The 17,545-nt window shown below is 32.5% G+C and overlaps 1 protein-coding gene across 14 annotated transcripts in view; it reads right to left on the bottom strand.

Annotated features, from left to right (window-relative positions):
- LOC114328625 (uncharacterized) overlaps positions 1-17,545 on the bottom strand; it is an 895,031-nt gene that overhangs the window by 221,692 nt on the left and 655,794 nt on the right. For all 14 annotated transcript variants that reach the window (XM_050655804.1, XM_028277517.2, XM_028277519.2 and 11 more), the window contains one exon: positions 5,883-6,085. In XM_050655804.1, coding sequence (XP_050511761.1) covers positions 5,883-6,085 — 203 coding nt within the window. The remainder of the gene's footprint in view (positions 1-5,882; positions 6,086-17,545) is intronic.

Here is a 17,545-nt window from a genome sequence, read left to right as displayed (position 1 = left end):
TTTTTGTCCGACAGTTAGATTTTTTGATTTAGAATATAATTACTTATAACTTCCTACTTTTGTCGGATTCTTTTTAATTCGAGACAAAAACTACAGAAAGATGTTTGTCATTGTTCAAGGAGCATGTACGCACATTTCCAGATCACAATTTTTCCAAAATATTCCCCGTTTTCGGAAAATATTTTGGAAAATTTTGGGTACATCTCTACGTCGTGCTCTTTTAAATGTTGTACTTTGTGTGTGTACCAATTTTCAGCTAAATCGATTCAAAAATAACCAAGAAAAATTGTATTAAATTTTTTATGATAATACCTCCTCGTCGATAGCCTAAAAGAATTAAGTTTTCTGTTCGTTTGATCCAACATTTTTGTCAGACAATTACATATTTTGTTTAAGAATATAATTACTTGCAACCTACCACTTTTGTCGGAAAAATGGTTGTGAAGATAAGGGATGCACGAACCCAGCATAGTTTAAAAGTGTAGTTTACTAATAAAAATTAAATTTTTTGTCCGACTTTCGATTTGCCCCAATATTTTGTCGGACACTTAGATTTTTTGATTTACAAGATACATAACTATCCTCCTACTTGTGTCGATTTTTTTTTAAATTCGAAAAAAAAACTGCAGAACGATGTTTGTCATTGTTCAAGTAGTATGTACTCAAATTATTAGATCATAATTTTTCCAAAATTTTCCCTCTGGCCGGAAAATTTTGGGTACAGCTCTACGTCATGCTCTTTTAAATATTGTAGTGTGTGTACCAATTTTCAGCTAAATCGATTCAAAAGTAACCGAGAAAAACTGCTTTAAATTTTTTTTACGATTGCTCCTCGTCGATAGCCTAAAAGAATTAAGTTTTCTGTTGGTTTGCCTTAACATTTTTGTCAGACAATTACATTTTTTGTTTAAAAATATAATTACTTGTAACCTATTACTTTTGTCGGAAAAATGCACGAAAAAAGCATAGTTTAGAAGTATAGTTTACTAATAAAAATTAAATTTTTTGTCCGACTGTCATGTCGGTTTGCAACAATATTTTTGTCGGGCACTTTTTTTTAGAATAGTAGTCTACTACTTTTGTCGGAAAAATGATTGTCAAGATAAGGGATGCACGAACCCAGCATAGTTTAAAAGTATAGTTTACTAATAAAAATTAGATTTTTTGTCCGACTGTCGATTTGCCCCAATGTTTTTATCCGACACATAGATTTTTTGATTTAGAATATAATACATATAACCTCCTATTTTTGTCGGAAAAATGGTTGTCAATAAAAAAATTCAGGAAATTGACATCTTCGGCGGATCCGACTGCGCATATGCCCCGTGAAAATTGTCCGATAAGGTTACCACATTATTGTAAAAAGCTTTTATGGTAGATTCAGTTAAATTATCCATGTGGTAATAAATTTATGTTTTTCATAAATTTGACATATTTAGCGTGTCCGACGCGTCATATGGCCCAACATTTTTGTCCGACAAAATTGTTTTCGCTGTTTATATGATAAAAACCATTGATTAAAATAAAATCACCAGTGTGGTTATAATTTTTTTGCATAAAATTGACAACTTCGTCACCGCTTGACAGACAAACGCCCCACTACCATAATGCGCCAAGCTCCAAATTTGTCCGACTCCACCCAAATAACAAGTACAAAAAGTTTCAACGGTGTGGTCATAAATAATAATTTTATATGTGGGCCCAAGACCTAATACATTAAATACCACGAAAAATTAACCTGTCGTGGCCCTCTTATCTGATCCAACACTAATGGGAATAAATATCGAGTAAGCACTGCGCTTAAAACTAACAATTAAAATACTGTGGACATGTTATAAGAGCAAACACATAAAACGTGGAAAGACTCATTATACAAGGAAAGGTGGAAGGCCGAAGATCACGAGGAAGATCCCCAACAAGATGGATGGATCAAATTACAGGAATATGCAAAACACCTATGCATGAGTTAAAAGAAATGACCAGAGACAGAAATCTTTGGAGACGGACAATACACGACATCACATCGACCACTACACTCCCTCCGGGAGGTCAGGATTGAAGAGAGAAGTACTGAGCCCTAATGCAATCCTACTTTCACGTGAAATTTATCAGTCTCTGTTAAATTATCCTAACCCTAGTCATTACTCTCTCATACATGTCTATCACAATCTTCACATAATCATCAGCTTTCTTACTGAGCGCCCGCCACAGGACATCTCGAGGAACCCCTACCATATGCTTTCTGAAGATTAATGAGTATCGTATGGGCGTTTGTTTCTTTATTCTTGTCTTTTTTCATCAGCTGTTGTTAATTTCATCATCATCATCAATGGCGTTACAACGCTTAGTGAGTCTTTGTCGCGTTTACTATTGTCTTTCATGTTTGTCGATCCTGTGGCACTATTTCCTATCATTTTATTCCCATTTTCACCACCTTCTCTCTAATTGCATCTTTCCACCATTTTCTAGGCCGTCGTGCAGATTTTATCCCATCTAGTCTTTCCTAAAATGCATTGTTTGTAAGGAGATTGTCGTTACTGCGTATCACATATCCTGCCCATGTTAGTCTATTGGCCTTTTAGTCCTGTCGCCAGTGGGGGTACAACGGCCTCCCTAATTCAGATGGACTTATCCAAGTTCTTTTTATGTATTTTGATCCGTAGAACACGAATTTTTTGAGGAACAGTTGATCCGGATGTCGATAAGATTGTTATAAAAAAATAACTTTAGGAATCACGTAACAGCGATTTTTCGCAAAACAAAACATTTTTTTGTATTCTTTGGGCCATTCTTAGGAAACAATGTTTTTACAAGTTTTTTCGTAGGATGCCTAGTTTTCGAAAGAAATGCGGTTGAACTTTCAAAAAATCGAAAAATTGCAATTTTTGAACCCGAATAACTTTTGATTGAAAAATAAAATAGCAATCCTGCTTACAGCATTTGAAAGCTCAAGTCAAATGCTATCGGTTTGGATTATTTGCACTGCTAAAAATTAATTTTTTTATTGTTAAACAGAGCTATAAACACATAGTGATTGAATGATGTTTTCAATGCATTTCTCATTTGAAATCGAACGAGTAGGCGCGCATACAGACAATTTCTACGTAGATTACGTACATTAAAACGCATGCATTGGGCACGGGAAACACTATGTGTTTATAGCTCTGTTTAATAATAAAAAAATTAATTTTTAGCAGTGCAAATAATCCAAACCGATAGCATTTGACTTGAGCTTTCAAATGCAGTAAGCAGAATTGCCATTTTATTTTTTGATCAAAAGTTATTTGGGTTCAAAAATTGCACTTTTTCGATTTTATGAAAGTTCAACCGCGTTTAGGGGCATTTTTTGCAAAGGGCAAAAAACTTTTAGGGGCATTTTTTGCTGAGAATCACCCAAAACATACAAAAAAATGTTTTGTTTTGCGAAAAATCGCTGTTATGTAATTCCTCAAGTTCTTTGTTTATAACAATCCTATCGACATCCGGATCAACTGTTACCCAAAAAATTCGTGTTCTACGGGTCAAAATACATTAAAAAAATCCACAAAGAAAAAGTTTTCCATCTCATTGTCACTTGCCGTCATACTTTCAACATGTAAACAAGTCAAAACCACAGTTCAGATGTTACCTGGGGAAGATTAGCTAAATATTTTAAACGTCCATATCTAATGTAGCTTTTTAAACTAATGTTTCCTTGACGGACTTCTTTTACTGGGCTTTGACCCACATATTTTTGTTAAATACTATCTTGGTGGTTAGCATGTACATTACACGTGAGTATAACTGATAATTTTTTAAACCGTAGTCAAAATTTCAATATCTTTGTATTATTTTATCAGATTATATTCATTTTAGGTAAGCACTGAAGATGACTGGTAAACCAGTCGAAAACTAGTTATGCTGCGATTTTGATGTGGCCCTTTTGAGGGTTTTTTAAATATACCTTTTATACATGATTTTACTGTTTTTTTTACATTAAAAAAACTTGGGTAAGTCAATCTGAATTAAGGAGGCCGTTGTACCCCCCCCCCTGGCGACAGGACTATTTATATGTCTCACTAGATTTTTTCTCCGAAAACAGACTCTAACTCGTTATTATGTCTGCGCCTCCTAGTCCTGTCGCCAGGGGGGGTACAACGGCCTCGTTAATTCAGATGGACTTACCCAAATTTTTTTTATGTATTTTGACCCGTAGAACACGAATTTTTTGGGTAACAGTTAATCCGGATGTCGATAAGATTGTTATAGACCAAGAACTTGAGGAATCAAATAACAGCGATTTTTGGCAAAACAAAACAATATTTTGTATTTTTTGGGTCATTTTAAGCAAAAAATATTTCTACAAGTTTTTTAGTAGGATGCACAGTTTTCGAGATAAACGCGGTTGAACTTTCAAAAAATCGAAAAACTGCAATTTTTAAACCCGAATAACTTTTGATTAAAAAATAAAATAGCAATTCTGCTTAGCGCCTTTGAAAGTTCAAGTCAAATTATGTCGGTTTTGATTATTTGCATTGCTAAAAATTTATTGTGTTATTGCTAAACAAAGCTACAAACAACTAGTGCGTGAGTGATGTTTCTATGATTTCTCATTTAAAATCGAACGAGTAGGTAGAATAGGTACTAGTGCAATCAAGACTATTTCTACGTTACATGCGTTAAAACGCATGTAAAAGCACGGGAAACCCTACGTGTTTATAGCTTTGTTAAACAATAAAAAAATAAATTTTTACCAATGCAAATAATCAAAACCGATATAATTTGACTTAAACTTTCAAATGCGGTAAGCAGACTTGCTATTTTATTTTTTAATCAAAAGTTATTCGGGTTCAAAAATTGCAATTTTTCGATTTTTTTAAAGTTCAACCGCGTTTATCTCGAAAACTGTGCATCCTACGAAAAAACTTGTAGAAATATTTTTTACTTAAAATGGCCCAAAAAATACAAAATATTGTTTTGTTTTGCCAAAAATCGCTGTTATTTGATTCCTCAAGTTCTTGGTCTATAACAATCTTATCGACATCCGGATCAACTGTTACCCAAAAAATTCGTGTTCTACGGGTCAAAATACATAAAAAAAACTTGAGTAAGTCCATCTGAATTAACGAGGCCGTTGTACCCCCCCTGGCGACAGGACTATCCATTTGTTCGTTTGTTTGCTAATTTGCTTTAAATAAATATTTTTCGGATTTTTCGTTTTTTTTTTCACATATCCGTCTATCAATTTCTTTCGCCCCCATTCACCATTTTCATGGTGTGACTAATTTTACGGACCTGTATTTTTGTCATTACTGTATATTTTCTTTGTTCTTGTAAAAATATACAAATATACTGCTGGTTGAAAGACTGATGAGTTTGTACACATTTGAATGGATGAAGGAAGTGAAAATATAGTATGTCAAAGTGTGTAAATAATTATTTACATATTGTGCACATTATTTGCACACTTTGACATACTATGTTTTCACTTCCTTCAAATATCTTTCTTCTCCATTTGTCTTGTATTTGTCTTTCATAATTCTATTAAATACGATTGACCAACTTGTTCCTATCTCTCTTAAATCTGTCCATACTTCTTAAGGGATATAATTTGCTCCAACTGCTTCATTTTTTTAAAGTTTTTAAAGTGCTTGAACAACTAATACGTTTGATATTTTGTGACCGTTGCTACTACTGTCTTGAACTGGTGTTCTTTCAACTCTATAGACAGAACAATAACCTCTACACTGTTGGTAGATGTAGACAGATAAAGTTAAATATAATAATGAAAACGAAACAACCAAAAGAAAATTAGACAATTGGAGATTGATTTGAAGCATTATCTGTACATACTTCGTTAAAACATTTACTATTTAATTAAAAGAACATATAGATTTTTTTACCTCAGAAGACGTTCTGTTTCTCCTGCTTAACACAGGCGATTGAAAATTAACAGGCTTAAATTCTTTTCTTTCGGCGACGGGACTAGAGTTTGCACTTTTGGGTGTCCACATAGGAGGAATGGATTCATCTTGGCTCTCGTAGTCCTTTTTATTATGTTCTTTTGTTGGTGAAAAGTCAATTCTTTGACCAGGCGACCATATACCTAAAAATAAAAACCATTTAGATGTGGAGACTTTTGAAAGAATGCATTAAGTGGCACAAAACATCAAACACATAACAAATAATGCTGTTAATGACAACAAAGTTTTAGAGCATTTTATGAATATGCTGTAAGTTGCACATAGTATGAAAAGTAATACAAAGATTAATAATTTTTAATGGTTATTTTAGAAAAATATATGTTGAATTTTTTAATTTATTGTTGCAGTGATCTCATCACATTGTAAATAGAAACGTTGAGAAGTGCCTGGATAGTAAATTCCCGAAGACACTATGCTAAAAATGAAAATATCCGACATACGTAATATACATTCATTCAACTTTATATTAAAAAATATCTAAAATATTCTTAGACAAAATTTTTAATCAATAGAAACTTCTTTAAGAGGCTACATCAGTAACAAGAGCAGTAACAGTACAAGAGACTACACATATACGTAATATAGTAAAGAGTGGCGGTACAGAGCTCAGTTTGAGAAATATGTTAGTATGTGGAAATTACTCTATAATTAAATAAAATATTACAAAAACGAGTCTGTACCAGCATTAAGAAGAACAAAAAAATACACTTTCTTCAAATAAACTTTTTTAACCCATGCCTAGATTATGTGCCACATTAGAACTACTAAAATCTATTATCTATCATAGGAAATTGAATTTGACTGACTGATTTGGCAACAGTTAGGGCGCATATGAGTATATTATTATGACAATATGGTGCCTTCGTCTTTGATAGTGTCAAGTACTGCTGACGCACTGTTGCCAAAGGTTAATGACGCTCTGAAGTAGTCTCTTAACGACTACAATTTTTAAAAAAAGTAGTCAGTTAATAACTAATTAATTAAAAATTAAGGAAATGTATAAATGTAGTGAAATATTTTCTTAAATATAGGTACAAGTCTAGAGTCCAACACATGTATGTGTATAATTTAGTACTACAGTAGTTCTGTGAATTTTTTTTATCTTTCAGTCCTCTCACAAAATCTTCCCTGATGAAACGTAAACGTTGAAACACGTGTAGGGGAATGGTGAGAGACTCGAATGAAGTCGAAACTCAACCATCTATATATTGTGTTACCGTTCTTACTAGACGAAAAGCGTATAAAAATGATATTGATGTACATTGGTAAATTGTTGATTTACTCATGGAACATAAATATTCCTAACATCGACCTATAAGCGTTATTAGCTTGGGTTTACAGTTTACTTAAATCGCTATCGACACTAAGTTCATTTTGCCTCATTAAAGGTCACTATTAGCATTTATTGGTGCATTATTTTACTAATAATTGTGACCTAAATGGCACAGGTACCGTCGATTCAATTAAGTCCTCTCACCAAACCTTCTCTGATGAAACGTAAGCGTTGAAACACGTGTAAGAGAATAGTTATACTAAATTTACAATCAAGATGCAGTAGAAATTAACAAACCAAGACACGTTAAATGCTACTAGGAACACTTCCGAATCATAATTTACATGTATAAACTTTGGAAATCATGATTTGGGATTTACAATGTTTATACATTGTAAATTATGATTTGGGAGTGCTCCTAGTAGCATTTAACGTGTCTTGGTTTATTTATTTCTACTGCATCTTGATTGTAAATTTAGTATAGAGTCTAGAATTGAATTGAAATGCGAATTGAAACTTTACTGTTGTTGATGGTACCAATTTAATTATCAGTTTTGATATAATTGTGTTATTGTTAAGGCCATCGGTACATAATTCGCAAATATTTTACGGGTATCCCTACTTTTTCTGTCTTTACACGGCAAATTACGTGTAGTAAAATTCACACTGGTATGGATATATGTAAACATTACTAGAATGTCATTCTAGTTGAAAATGTCATCATTAATTTAAAGAGATGGCTTTTGAAAGTTCTTGGATAAATGTTATTTTTATATTTGCAAATTATTAATTCAGTTAATAAAAGTGATAATTTTTTCACTAACTATGTATTCAGTAATTGTAATAATTTATATGTACAACAAAAACTAATACCCAATCGAGAAAAGAGGAAAAGTGTTAAAGTGATTTTTTTAATAATATATTGTTACTATGGAACGCTTACAATTATTATTTTGAACATATTTAACAGCAAAATACTTGGATCACAGAATATATTATCCTGATGTATTCTTTGCTTGGATCTTCCACAAAAAATACACATTAAATAAATTTTTATTAAGTTCACGTCTTAAATCAATTAATGTTGTTCTGAAGCTATTTTCTTGTGGCATTTTTACAATTTTAACTATTTAGAATGGGAAATAAGCCACAATATTATATAAGAATTAATTTTATTAATAATAAATAAATTTAAATTATTTATTTATCATTATTTATTTATTTATATTTGTTTTTAATTTTAATTATATATTTTATTGTTAATAATAGAATTATATATAATTAAATATTTTAATAGAGAATATAATATTCTTATCCTACTAACTTAATAAATTTAATTAATTTACTTAATTGTATGTATCTGAATTGCCGATATAAATGAGTCAAATTAAATAAATTATTAGAAGAATTTTTTTACTAAGCAACAACATTTTTGTTTATATTAATAGTATTTTGTATTTTGACAACGGCACCCGATTTGGGCGTCGAAACGTTAATAAAAAATCATTTTTTAATAATATTGTGGCTTATTTCCCATTCTAAATAGTTAAAATTAAATCAATTATTTATCAAATACACTATATATCAATATTATTTAATCAACAACTCAAAATATTCTCGATGCCATGTCAAATATTTAAAATTGTCACTGATTGTCACTGTTTGACTGACAGTATGCTGACAATATTCTATTCGACTGAGTGCGTTGTATGACAAAGATATATTTGGAAACATTACCACCGACATTGTTTTCATTTTTTTCGAATCCTGAAAGAACCAATAAATATTTTTGAAAAATTTAAACGCAGAATGAAAGACTATATTATTACCGAGGGAAAGTCCCTTAGAATAAATAGAAAGTTTATTTTGAATGAGATGTTTTAAATTAAATATCACACTAAATTTTCTCTTAGTTTTTCACCCCTGTAACTTATTAAAATAAACATTATAGAAGTTCTCAGGGACCTTCGGCCCTCGCCAATAACGTAATCTTTCATTCTGCGTTTAAATTTTTCAAAAATACTTATTAGTTTTCTCAGGATTGTGTCCTCTTTTCCCATCCTCTTACCATTGTGTTTCATTTAATTCAGTTTGTTTTAATAAATTTCTTTTTTAAAAGCGATATCCTTCACTTTATACCAACTTTTAGTTGCCTTAATGGCATATGACGCATGTAATAATTTATACTAATAATGCTAGTGCAAATAATAAAAGACTAATAATTTATTTGTTAGTATTTTTTACTCATATTCTACAGCTCAAGCTGTGATGCATTGCTTTTGAAACTGTTTTCCTGCTGTTTACAAAGCTTAAGTGCTCTGGAATACGAGCTCTTCATCTAGCGAATATAATAAAAACAATTTTACCATATAAAAAGACCTAAAATGGTAAAAAGGACCAATTTTTTATCATTATCATTAGTACCCTACTTTTATTAAAATTAAATGACCAAACTATAGGTTTCACCAAAACATGGTTAGCCGACTGGTGGAACCTCGCGAAACGCTGAACAGCAGGCTCTACTGGACATCAAAACGTCTGCGCCTGGATTTGAACTACCCTGCAAAATATTCATCACGGGCATCCATATGAAGGTTCAAAGCTTTCCATCATTCTTATGATATATTCATTAGAGCCTTCATTGCAAATTTAAAGCCGAATAAAAGACCGTAATTATTACCTAGTATACGAGTGCCAAGTGCCAATTAATAAGTTTCAAGGTACCTACTGCCCATGACTTCGTTATATTATGTAGTTCAATTTTGATCCTCGACATCGAACAGTAATTACTTCTAACATGGGTGTAATTTTTCTAATTGTGTACATGATATACATATACCTAGTTAAACTTGCATGTTGTTCATTACAGGCCACAAAACAAATAAAAAGTAACAATATATGACAATATTATAATATAGCTAATGAGACGCTAATAATTGTTCAGTGAAAGCACACACTTGGGCATGTCACTTTCATTGAAAAACTACTTGGAAATGTTTAATCACCGTAGCGTGTATGTGCAAACCAGAACACTATTAAGATGGCACGCATATCATATTAAATTTTGTGATAATCTTTATTTACATGCTGTTCTGCTCAGTTATTTATCATGGTTATTAAAGATTCATTCATTTATTATCAGTATTAATAAAAATGAGGCAACACTTTTCAATAATCATGAAATAATTTAGCGCTTACTAAAAATGAACTAATATTGTAATGAATTTCCCCTGAGAAAAGAAAGAGAAAACGTCCTCGAAGAAGTCAAGGCGTGACGATATCTATGAAACAATGACAGCAAGGAACCTACAAGAGGCAACTACCTGTTGATAAAAGGGCATGGAAAATGGGGACGAACATTTACCAATTAACGGGTAATAGTAATAACATTAAAAACTAGAGTATGGCCAGGATGTATACGTTGTCTAGGGTTGTTAAACTTATATGTATAGAGGGCATCGACAGAAGAAGCGAAAGATTCTTCTATAGTTTGGCTATCAAAGTGGGAGTAGGTACATCTAACTAAGGATCTTACCAAGTGTTTAGATGCAAAGACAGATAGATAGTTATTTGTTTTTATTTGTTTGCATCCAATCCATATCTTCATCGGTCATATTTTTGATTAGGAGAAGAAGAACACAAACCTTGGGAACCTGAGCTAGACTATGGTATACGACAACTATCATAGTTGATTGAAATATTATTTTTCAATAGTATTTCAATTATCTGTGGTAGTCTATCGCGACACAATTGGCAGATAGACAGAAGATAGGAAAGTAGAGTTCAAAACATATAAAACCATCATATAACCAACAGCCACATGGCTATTGGATCACGACAGTAGGTACCTTATTAGTACTTTTGAAAGAAAGATATTGAGAAGGATATTAAGACTCATTGGCTACAATAGTATGTGGAGAATAAGGTTCAATCAAAAGTTATATCAATATATGTATAATATGACAAAGAACCCGCTATAGCAAATTTCATAAGAGTACAAAGATTGCGCTGGGCAGGTCACCTTATAAGAATGTATAATAACAGAACATCTAGTAGAACGCTTAGTGGAACTATGGTGGGACGTCGGCCAGTAGGCCAAGGAAGACCAAGGAAGAAGTAGATAGACAGAGTGAGTAATTTAAAAGACTGGATAATAACAGAACACCTACTAGAACTCGTAGTGGAACTATGACGAAGGGGAACTGGTGATAGAGAGATATATGTATATTATGGTGCATAACTGGAGGAGAGCAGTCGAGGAAAGATATACTTGGAGAAGGATACGGGGGGAGTCCAGAGCCCAATTTAGGCTGTAGCTACATTGGAGAGAAAGAAAGAAAGAAAGAAAGAGAGTGTGAGAGAGAGAGAGAGAGAGAGGGCATTGCAGTAAACATAGGTAGACTATTATCTATGCAATAAAATAAAGAGTTGGTAATACTAAGCGCTTGTACTTAAAGTAATTCTTTATCATCAATCTCACCTTTGATTCTATTCAGTGAAATGGGCATATGGAACAGAATGGTAGGAGCAAGAGTAGTGAGAATCGCTGAAGTTTATAACTCTTGGCCTATTTATCGCTTAAGATTCAGTGGAAGCATATATGAGTCCTTCTGAAAGAGGTGTATCAATAACTTAAGCACCAAGGCGACATGTCTAAGATAACCGGTCAATTTGGATAAACTCAAGATGAAAGAAGAGGAAGCTGTAAGAGCTTTGCATTTTAAATCACAATGAGTATTCTAAATTAGTACGAAGTAACAATTCTGTAAGTGCTAGGTATAACACAGTGTTTTTACTAAGTACATACAACTATAGAATAAAAAAGATCAAACGTTTTTTATTGTGTAAAAACACATAAATTGTGCATTAAAATTAAACCATGTAATTTCTGGATAATAGGAGTCGTTATTTGTGTATTTATATTGTAACCTACTGCTTTTCAACAATGATTCAGAGGCAGAGGAAGGTCAGAAATAAACTTCCAGACATTGCAGCCAAAAAATCTTCGTATGCCGAATGTTTTCCGATTTTAATGGGTTGCTAACACCCACCAATCATTCAATTTAGTACGAGATTTGATATAAACATCAAATTTTAAAATTAGAAGAGTCGTAAATGTGTCATTAAATGATTAAATTTGGTCGATGTATAAGTCGTAAAATCGTGTAACAAACAATATTTAAATGATAATTTTAATTCATATAAACTGTTATGTAATTTAGTAGTGAAAGTAAGAGATTTGTTCCATTAAATATTTCGAGCAGTTGTAAAGAAAGTCGATATGAATGAGATTCTATTTTGAATCTTTGTACATAAATAAAATCGGCTTGTTTTTTATGTTATGATACAGATATAACGCAAAGGAAGTTATGAAGACACAAACAGTACTTTTGGTCGATTTGACCATAATAACCTCCTCCAAAATCCTAGATAGGATTTTGGATTAGGTTATGAAAGGTACCTAGTAATGTTAGGGATAAGATGGAAAAGACCTTTAAAGATGGGATACTAGGAACTACCTATCTTTTTCTTCATGTGCTATCTCCTCTAAGAAGGTCGGCAACCATCATGTCAATTCGCACTTTCGATACCGCTGCTCTAAAGAGATCCGCCGAAGTGCAGTTAAACCAACCTCTCAAATTGTTTAACTAGTAGGTGCGTCTTCTTCCACGACCCCTTCTACCCTATATTATTCCTGGTATCGTTAATTGCAACTGGTTATAACGCTCGCCCCTCAGGACATGTCCAAGATATTGCAGTTTTCTAACTTTAGTTGTATTCAAAACCTATCTTACTTTTCTCATTCTTCTGAATACCTCGACATTCATGACTCTATCCACCCAACTTATTCTAAATATCCTTCTGTAGGCCCATAACTTGAAGGCTTCTAATTTGTCCGAAATATCTTTCTTTAATGTCGAAGCCTCCAAACCATAAAATAATACGGAGAACACGTAGCAGCTCATAAGTCTTATCTTTAAAGGAAATGTAATATCCATGCTACATAATACTTTTTTCAGCTTATTTATAAAAGAAACTTTTAAAAATGCTATATAGGATGGCATAAAATCCAAATGATAAATACAGAGATATGCGTATTTGCAGATGATAGATCGAGGATGATCTCAACAACCGACTATGGAGTACCCACAGGAAATCTATTCCAGGCACTAACTAGAATCCTTGGATTTCTCAACAACAAAGGAATATCAAGGAAAACGAAGATGACAATATACAAAACAATATATAGGCCAAGCCAAAAAAAAAAAATAGTAACAAGCAAGTAAAAAGAGTGCGGGCAGCTAAACCAATAGGAGGAAAAACAGAAGAGGCAGATCAATAAAAGAGTGGAACAGAGGTATAGCAGAGATATTACAAAATAAGGAAAAATCTTGGAAGAAGCAAAACAAATTGCGAAGAACAGAAAATAATGGAGAAAATTAATCAAAAGCTAGACGAACTTCCCTCGACACCTAAAGGTAATAGGAGAACGATTATGTATGTATTGTATATACAGGGTGATTCATTAGTGTGATAAAGCTCAGTAGATCCGCTATAGTAATAGATACCAATAAAAGTTACAGGGTGTTCGATAAGATAGGGGCAGACCAAACAAATGTATTTTTAAATAAAACACACTGTATTTTATTTTATATTCGAAATCTCATTAACTTCTCCATCACAAAAATATAAAGGTTTGTTATGTTATACAGGGTATTTACAAAGTTATAACCAATTTTATATAAAAATCGTAACAAGTTCAACTCACTGTATAAAAAAAATAAGCACAACAGCAATGGATTATTGATACCATATTTTTTATTTATTATCAAAATTTTCAAAAATGAATGACATTGCTAATTTTCTTTATGTCGAATACAGGATGAGTCGAAACGCAAGTACATTATTTTCTCGGTAATTTTAAGTGGAACCCCCTGTATTTTATATCACTATCGAAAGGTACCATTACCGTATTTTAATTTATGTAACGATCCCTATGTCTAGTCTAAATGTATTAGTTTTCGAGATATTTTCATTTTTCAGAACAAAATTATTAATTAGGTATCTAAATTTTTCCAAATTTTAAGTAAGCCATGACTGAATTGTCTAAAACTGACAATTTACGGTTACTGTTTATCAACCCGGTAATAAATGTAACAATTTGGCAAATAAAGAAAGAAAGATAATTTATTAGTAATAAATTTTACAAAAAAAACACAAACGCAGAATACAACATTTTGTGAAAACAATTAAAAACTACGTTTATATATAAATGTAACAATGTAACAAATAAAAAACGAAAAATAATTTATCAGTAAAATTTTACAAAGAAAAACAGGAATACAAAATGCAACATTTTTGAAAAAATTAAAATTACTTGTAATAAAATATTTGAAATATTTAATTACATAAGGTGTTCAAAATGACCTGCTAACACATTTATGCATGCCTAAAAACGGTCATTGAATGTGTTACTTGCACTAGGAGCATTTGTAAATAAACACTTCGAAATACACTTTGTATTCTATTTTTAATCTTACCTCTTGTTGGAGGTATTTTATAACCTTAATTCTTAACGTAACCCCAAAAAAATGAGTCCAGTTTATTAAATTCTGGTGATCTGGGTGACCACGCTACTGGTCCATTGAAAAATGAATAAATGAATGGTATATAAAAATTAAAGTACGGTAATGGCACTTTACAATAATAGTTATATAAAATACAGGGTGATATATTTAAAATTACATACTGAGAAAATAATGTGGCAGTCTCTTGAACGATCTGCCTTAAATAACACGATCATCGCCGCGGTCAGACAACTATACAATAAAGCCACATCAAAAATCAAACTAAACAACACCTTATTAGAAGAATTTCCAGTAACCAAAGGATTATGACAAGGATGCTGCCTCTCCCCAGTACTATTTAAGATCTATTTAAATGAAGCACTAAAATACTGGAGAAGATCTTGTTCAGGGATGGAAATTCAACTTGACGATGATACAACATTATATACTCTACATTTCGAGGACGACTAAGTCGTAGTAGCAGCGGATAAGGAAGATTTAGAATTCATGACAAGACGGTTATTTCAAACATATGAAGAGTGGGGCCTTTCTGTAAACAGAAACAAAACGCAATACTTATGCATCGGGACTGAAGTAGAAGATCTAATAGTTAACGAACAAGAAACAATCAAGAACTGTGAGGGATATGTATATTTGGGAACAACAATCAACAAGAGTGGGCGCACCGAAAAAGAGATAGAGCAAAAGATCGTGAAAGGAAAAAGGGTGATTGGATGCCTAAGCCGGATGCTATGGTCAAAAGAACTATCTAATCAAAGAAAACATCTTATCTTTAACTCCATCTTTAAAAGTATAGTGCTCTATGGATGCGAAACATGGCAACTTACTAAATCCCTGGAACGACGCCTACTTGCATTGGAAATGGACTTCTGGAGAAGATCGGCTAGAAAATCAAGCCTTGAAAGAATACAAAATGACCAAATCAGAAATATAATGGGAGTCAAGTCAACCATCATAGACGAAATTCAAAGGAGACAACTGATCTGGTATGGCCATGTAGAAAGAATGGACGACGACAGACTGCCAAAACAAATTCTAAAATGGACGCCAAGGGAAAGAAGGAAGAGAGGAAGGCCGAAACAAGCATGGCTAGGCGGCATTCAGAAGGCAATGTCGGAAAGGAATCTTCACCCTTGCGAATGGAACGACCGACGAAGCTGGAAACTGGGAACCGGAAGGCGAAGAACGCTATAAATAGCCGGGATAAAAATAAAAAAATAATAATAATAGAAAATAATGTACTTGCGTTTTGACTCACCCTGAATTTGATAGAAAATTAGCAATATTAGTCATTTTTGAAAATTGTCACAACAAATAAAAAATATGACATCAATAAACCATTGCTGTTGTCCTTTTTTTTATTTATACAGGGAATTGAACTTGTCATGATTTTCACATAAAATTGGTTATAACTTTGTGAAGAGCCTATATAACATAACAATCCTTTATATTTTTGTGATGGAGAAGTTAACAGGATTTCGAATATAAAATAAATTACAGGTTATTCAATTTAAAAAACATAAGTTTGGTCTGCCAGTATGTTATCGAACACCCTGCAGAACATTCTAACTAATTTTGTAATGTGAAGCTCAACGTTGGCTACAATTTTTGTTATTAACTTTTATTGCTATCTATTACTATAGCGGATCTACGGAGCTTTATCACACTAATCAATCACCCTGTATGTATTAACATTTATAAAATTAAAATAATATTAAACAAGTAATTTGGACTTTGTAAGTCCTAGGTTTTTACCCAAAGTGACCGAAAGTAGAACCGGAAGTCGATATTTGAACTCTTTGTGTAACTTTGCGTCGATTGGTATACGATTTCACTAATTTTGAGTCATTTTTACTAAACTTTCTGTCATATCTGTTTAAACGGAAATGACTTCAAAATCGGAACTAAAGATTCAAGTTCGACTTTTCAGTACGCTTCGATTGACATGTAACATGCACTACTTCTGAGTATGGTTAGTACTTTTTAACCAGAAATGATATAAAAGCCAAAAGTATTTATTTGTTCTCATCTTGCTAAGGCACGTCGAATAATATATAGCTTATACCGGTGATTTTAAAAGGTACTCTAGTATTTCAGTTGGAACTCTAAAACCTGAAGTCCGATGTCAAATTTCTCATCTTTAATACAATCCTTGGGTTATAAGCTTTCATTCGGCACGTCATTTGTCATTCTATCTGTATTAATAACGGAGGAGTTATATTCGTGGACAGACGGACAGACAGCCATGAAACCGAAAGTCTATATTTGTTTTCTTCTCAAAATTTTTTTTTCTTCTTTGCTTTTCTTGATCAAATTTCTCACCTTTAATACCATCCTTGGGTTATAAGCTTTCATTCGACACCTCATTTGTCGTTCTACCTGATATAATGACGGAGGAGTTATACAAATGGACGAACGGACAGACGGACAGACGGACGTGGATAATTCAACGTTTTCACATTTTTTCAAAATCGGGTGAAAACAATAGGATTAAGATAAAAATCTCATTGATTATTTTTCTTTTCGCCTGGTTATCGAATGTTGAACCAATTTTTAAAAATCAAACAGTTTTTGGCTAATCTAATGTCTGGCTGTTTATTTCTGGCCTCCCTATGATTCATTGAGGGGAGAAATGACGAAAATAACCGCGGCAGGAACGACGTTGTGATTGTTGTTTATTTTAGTGTAGGAAAGGTGTGTTGCGACAGGTGAATTTGGCA

This window comes from Diabrotica virgifera, chromosome 7 (genome assembly GCF_917563875.1).
Source record: "Diabrotica virgifera virgifera chromosome 7, PGI_DIABVI_V3a".
In the NCBI taxonomy this organism is placed as follows: Eukaryota; Metazoa; Arthropoda; class Insecta; order Coleoptera; family Chrysomelidae; genus Diabrotica; species Diabrotica virgifera.
The sequence above is the reverse complement of the archived record's forward strand: the minus strand, read 5'-3'. Positions and strand labels throughout refer to the sequence as shown.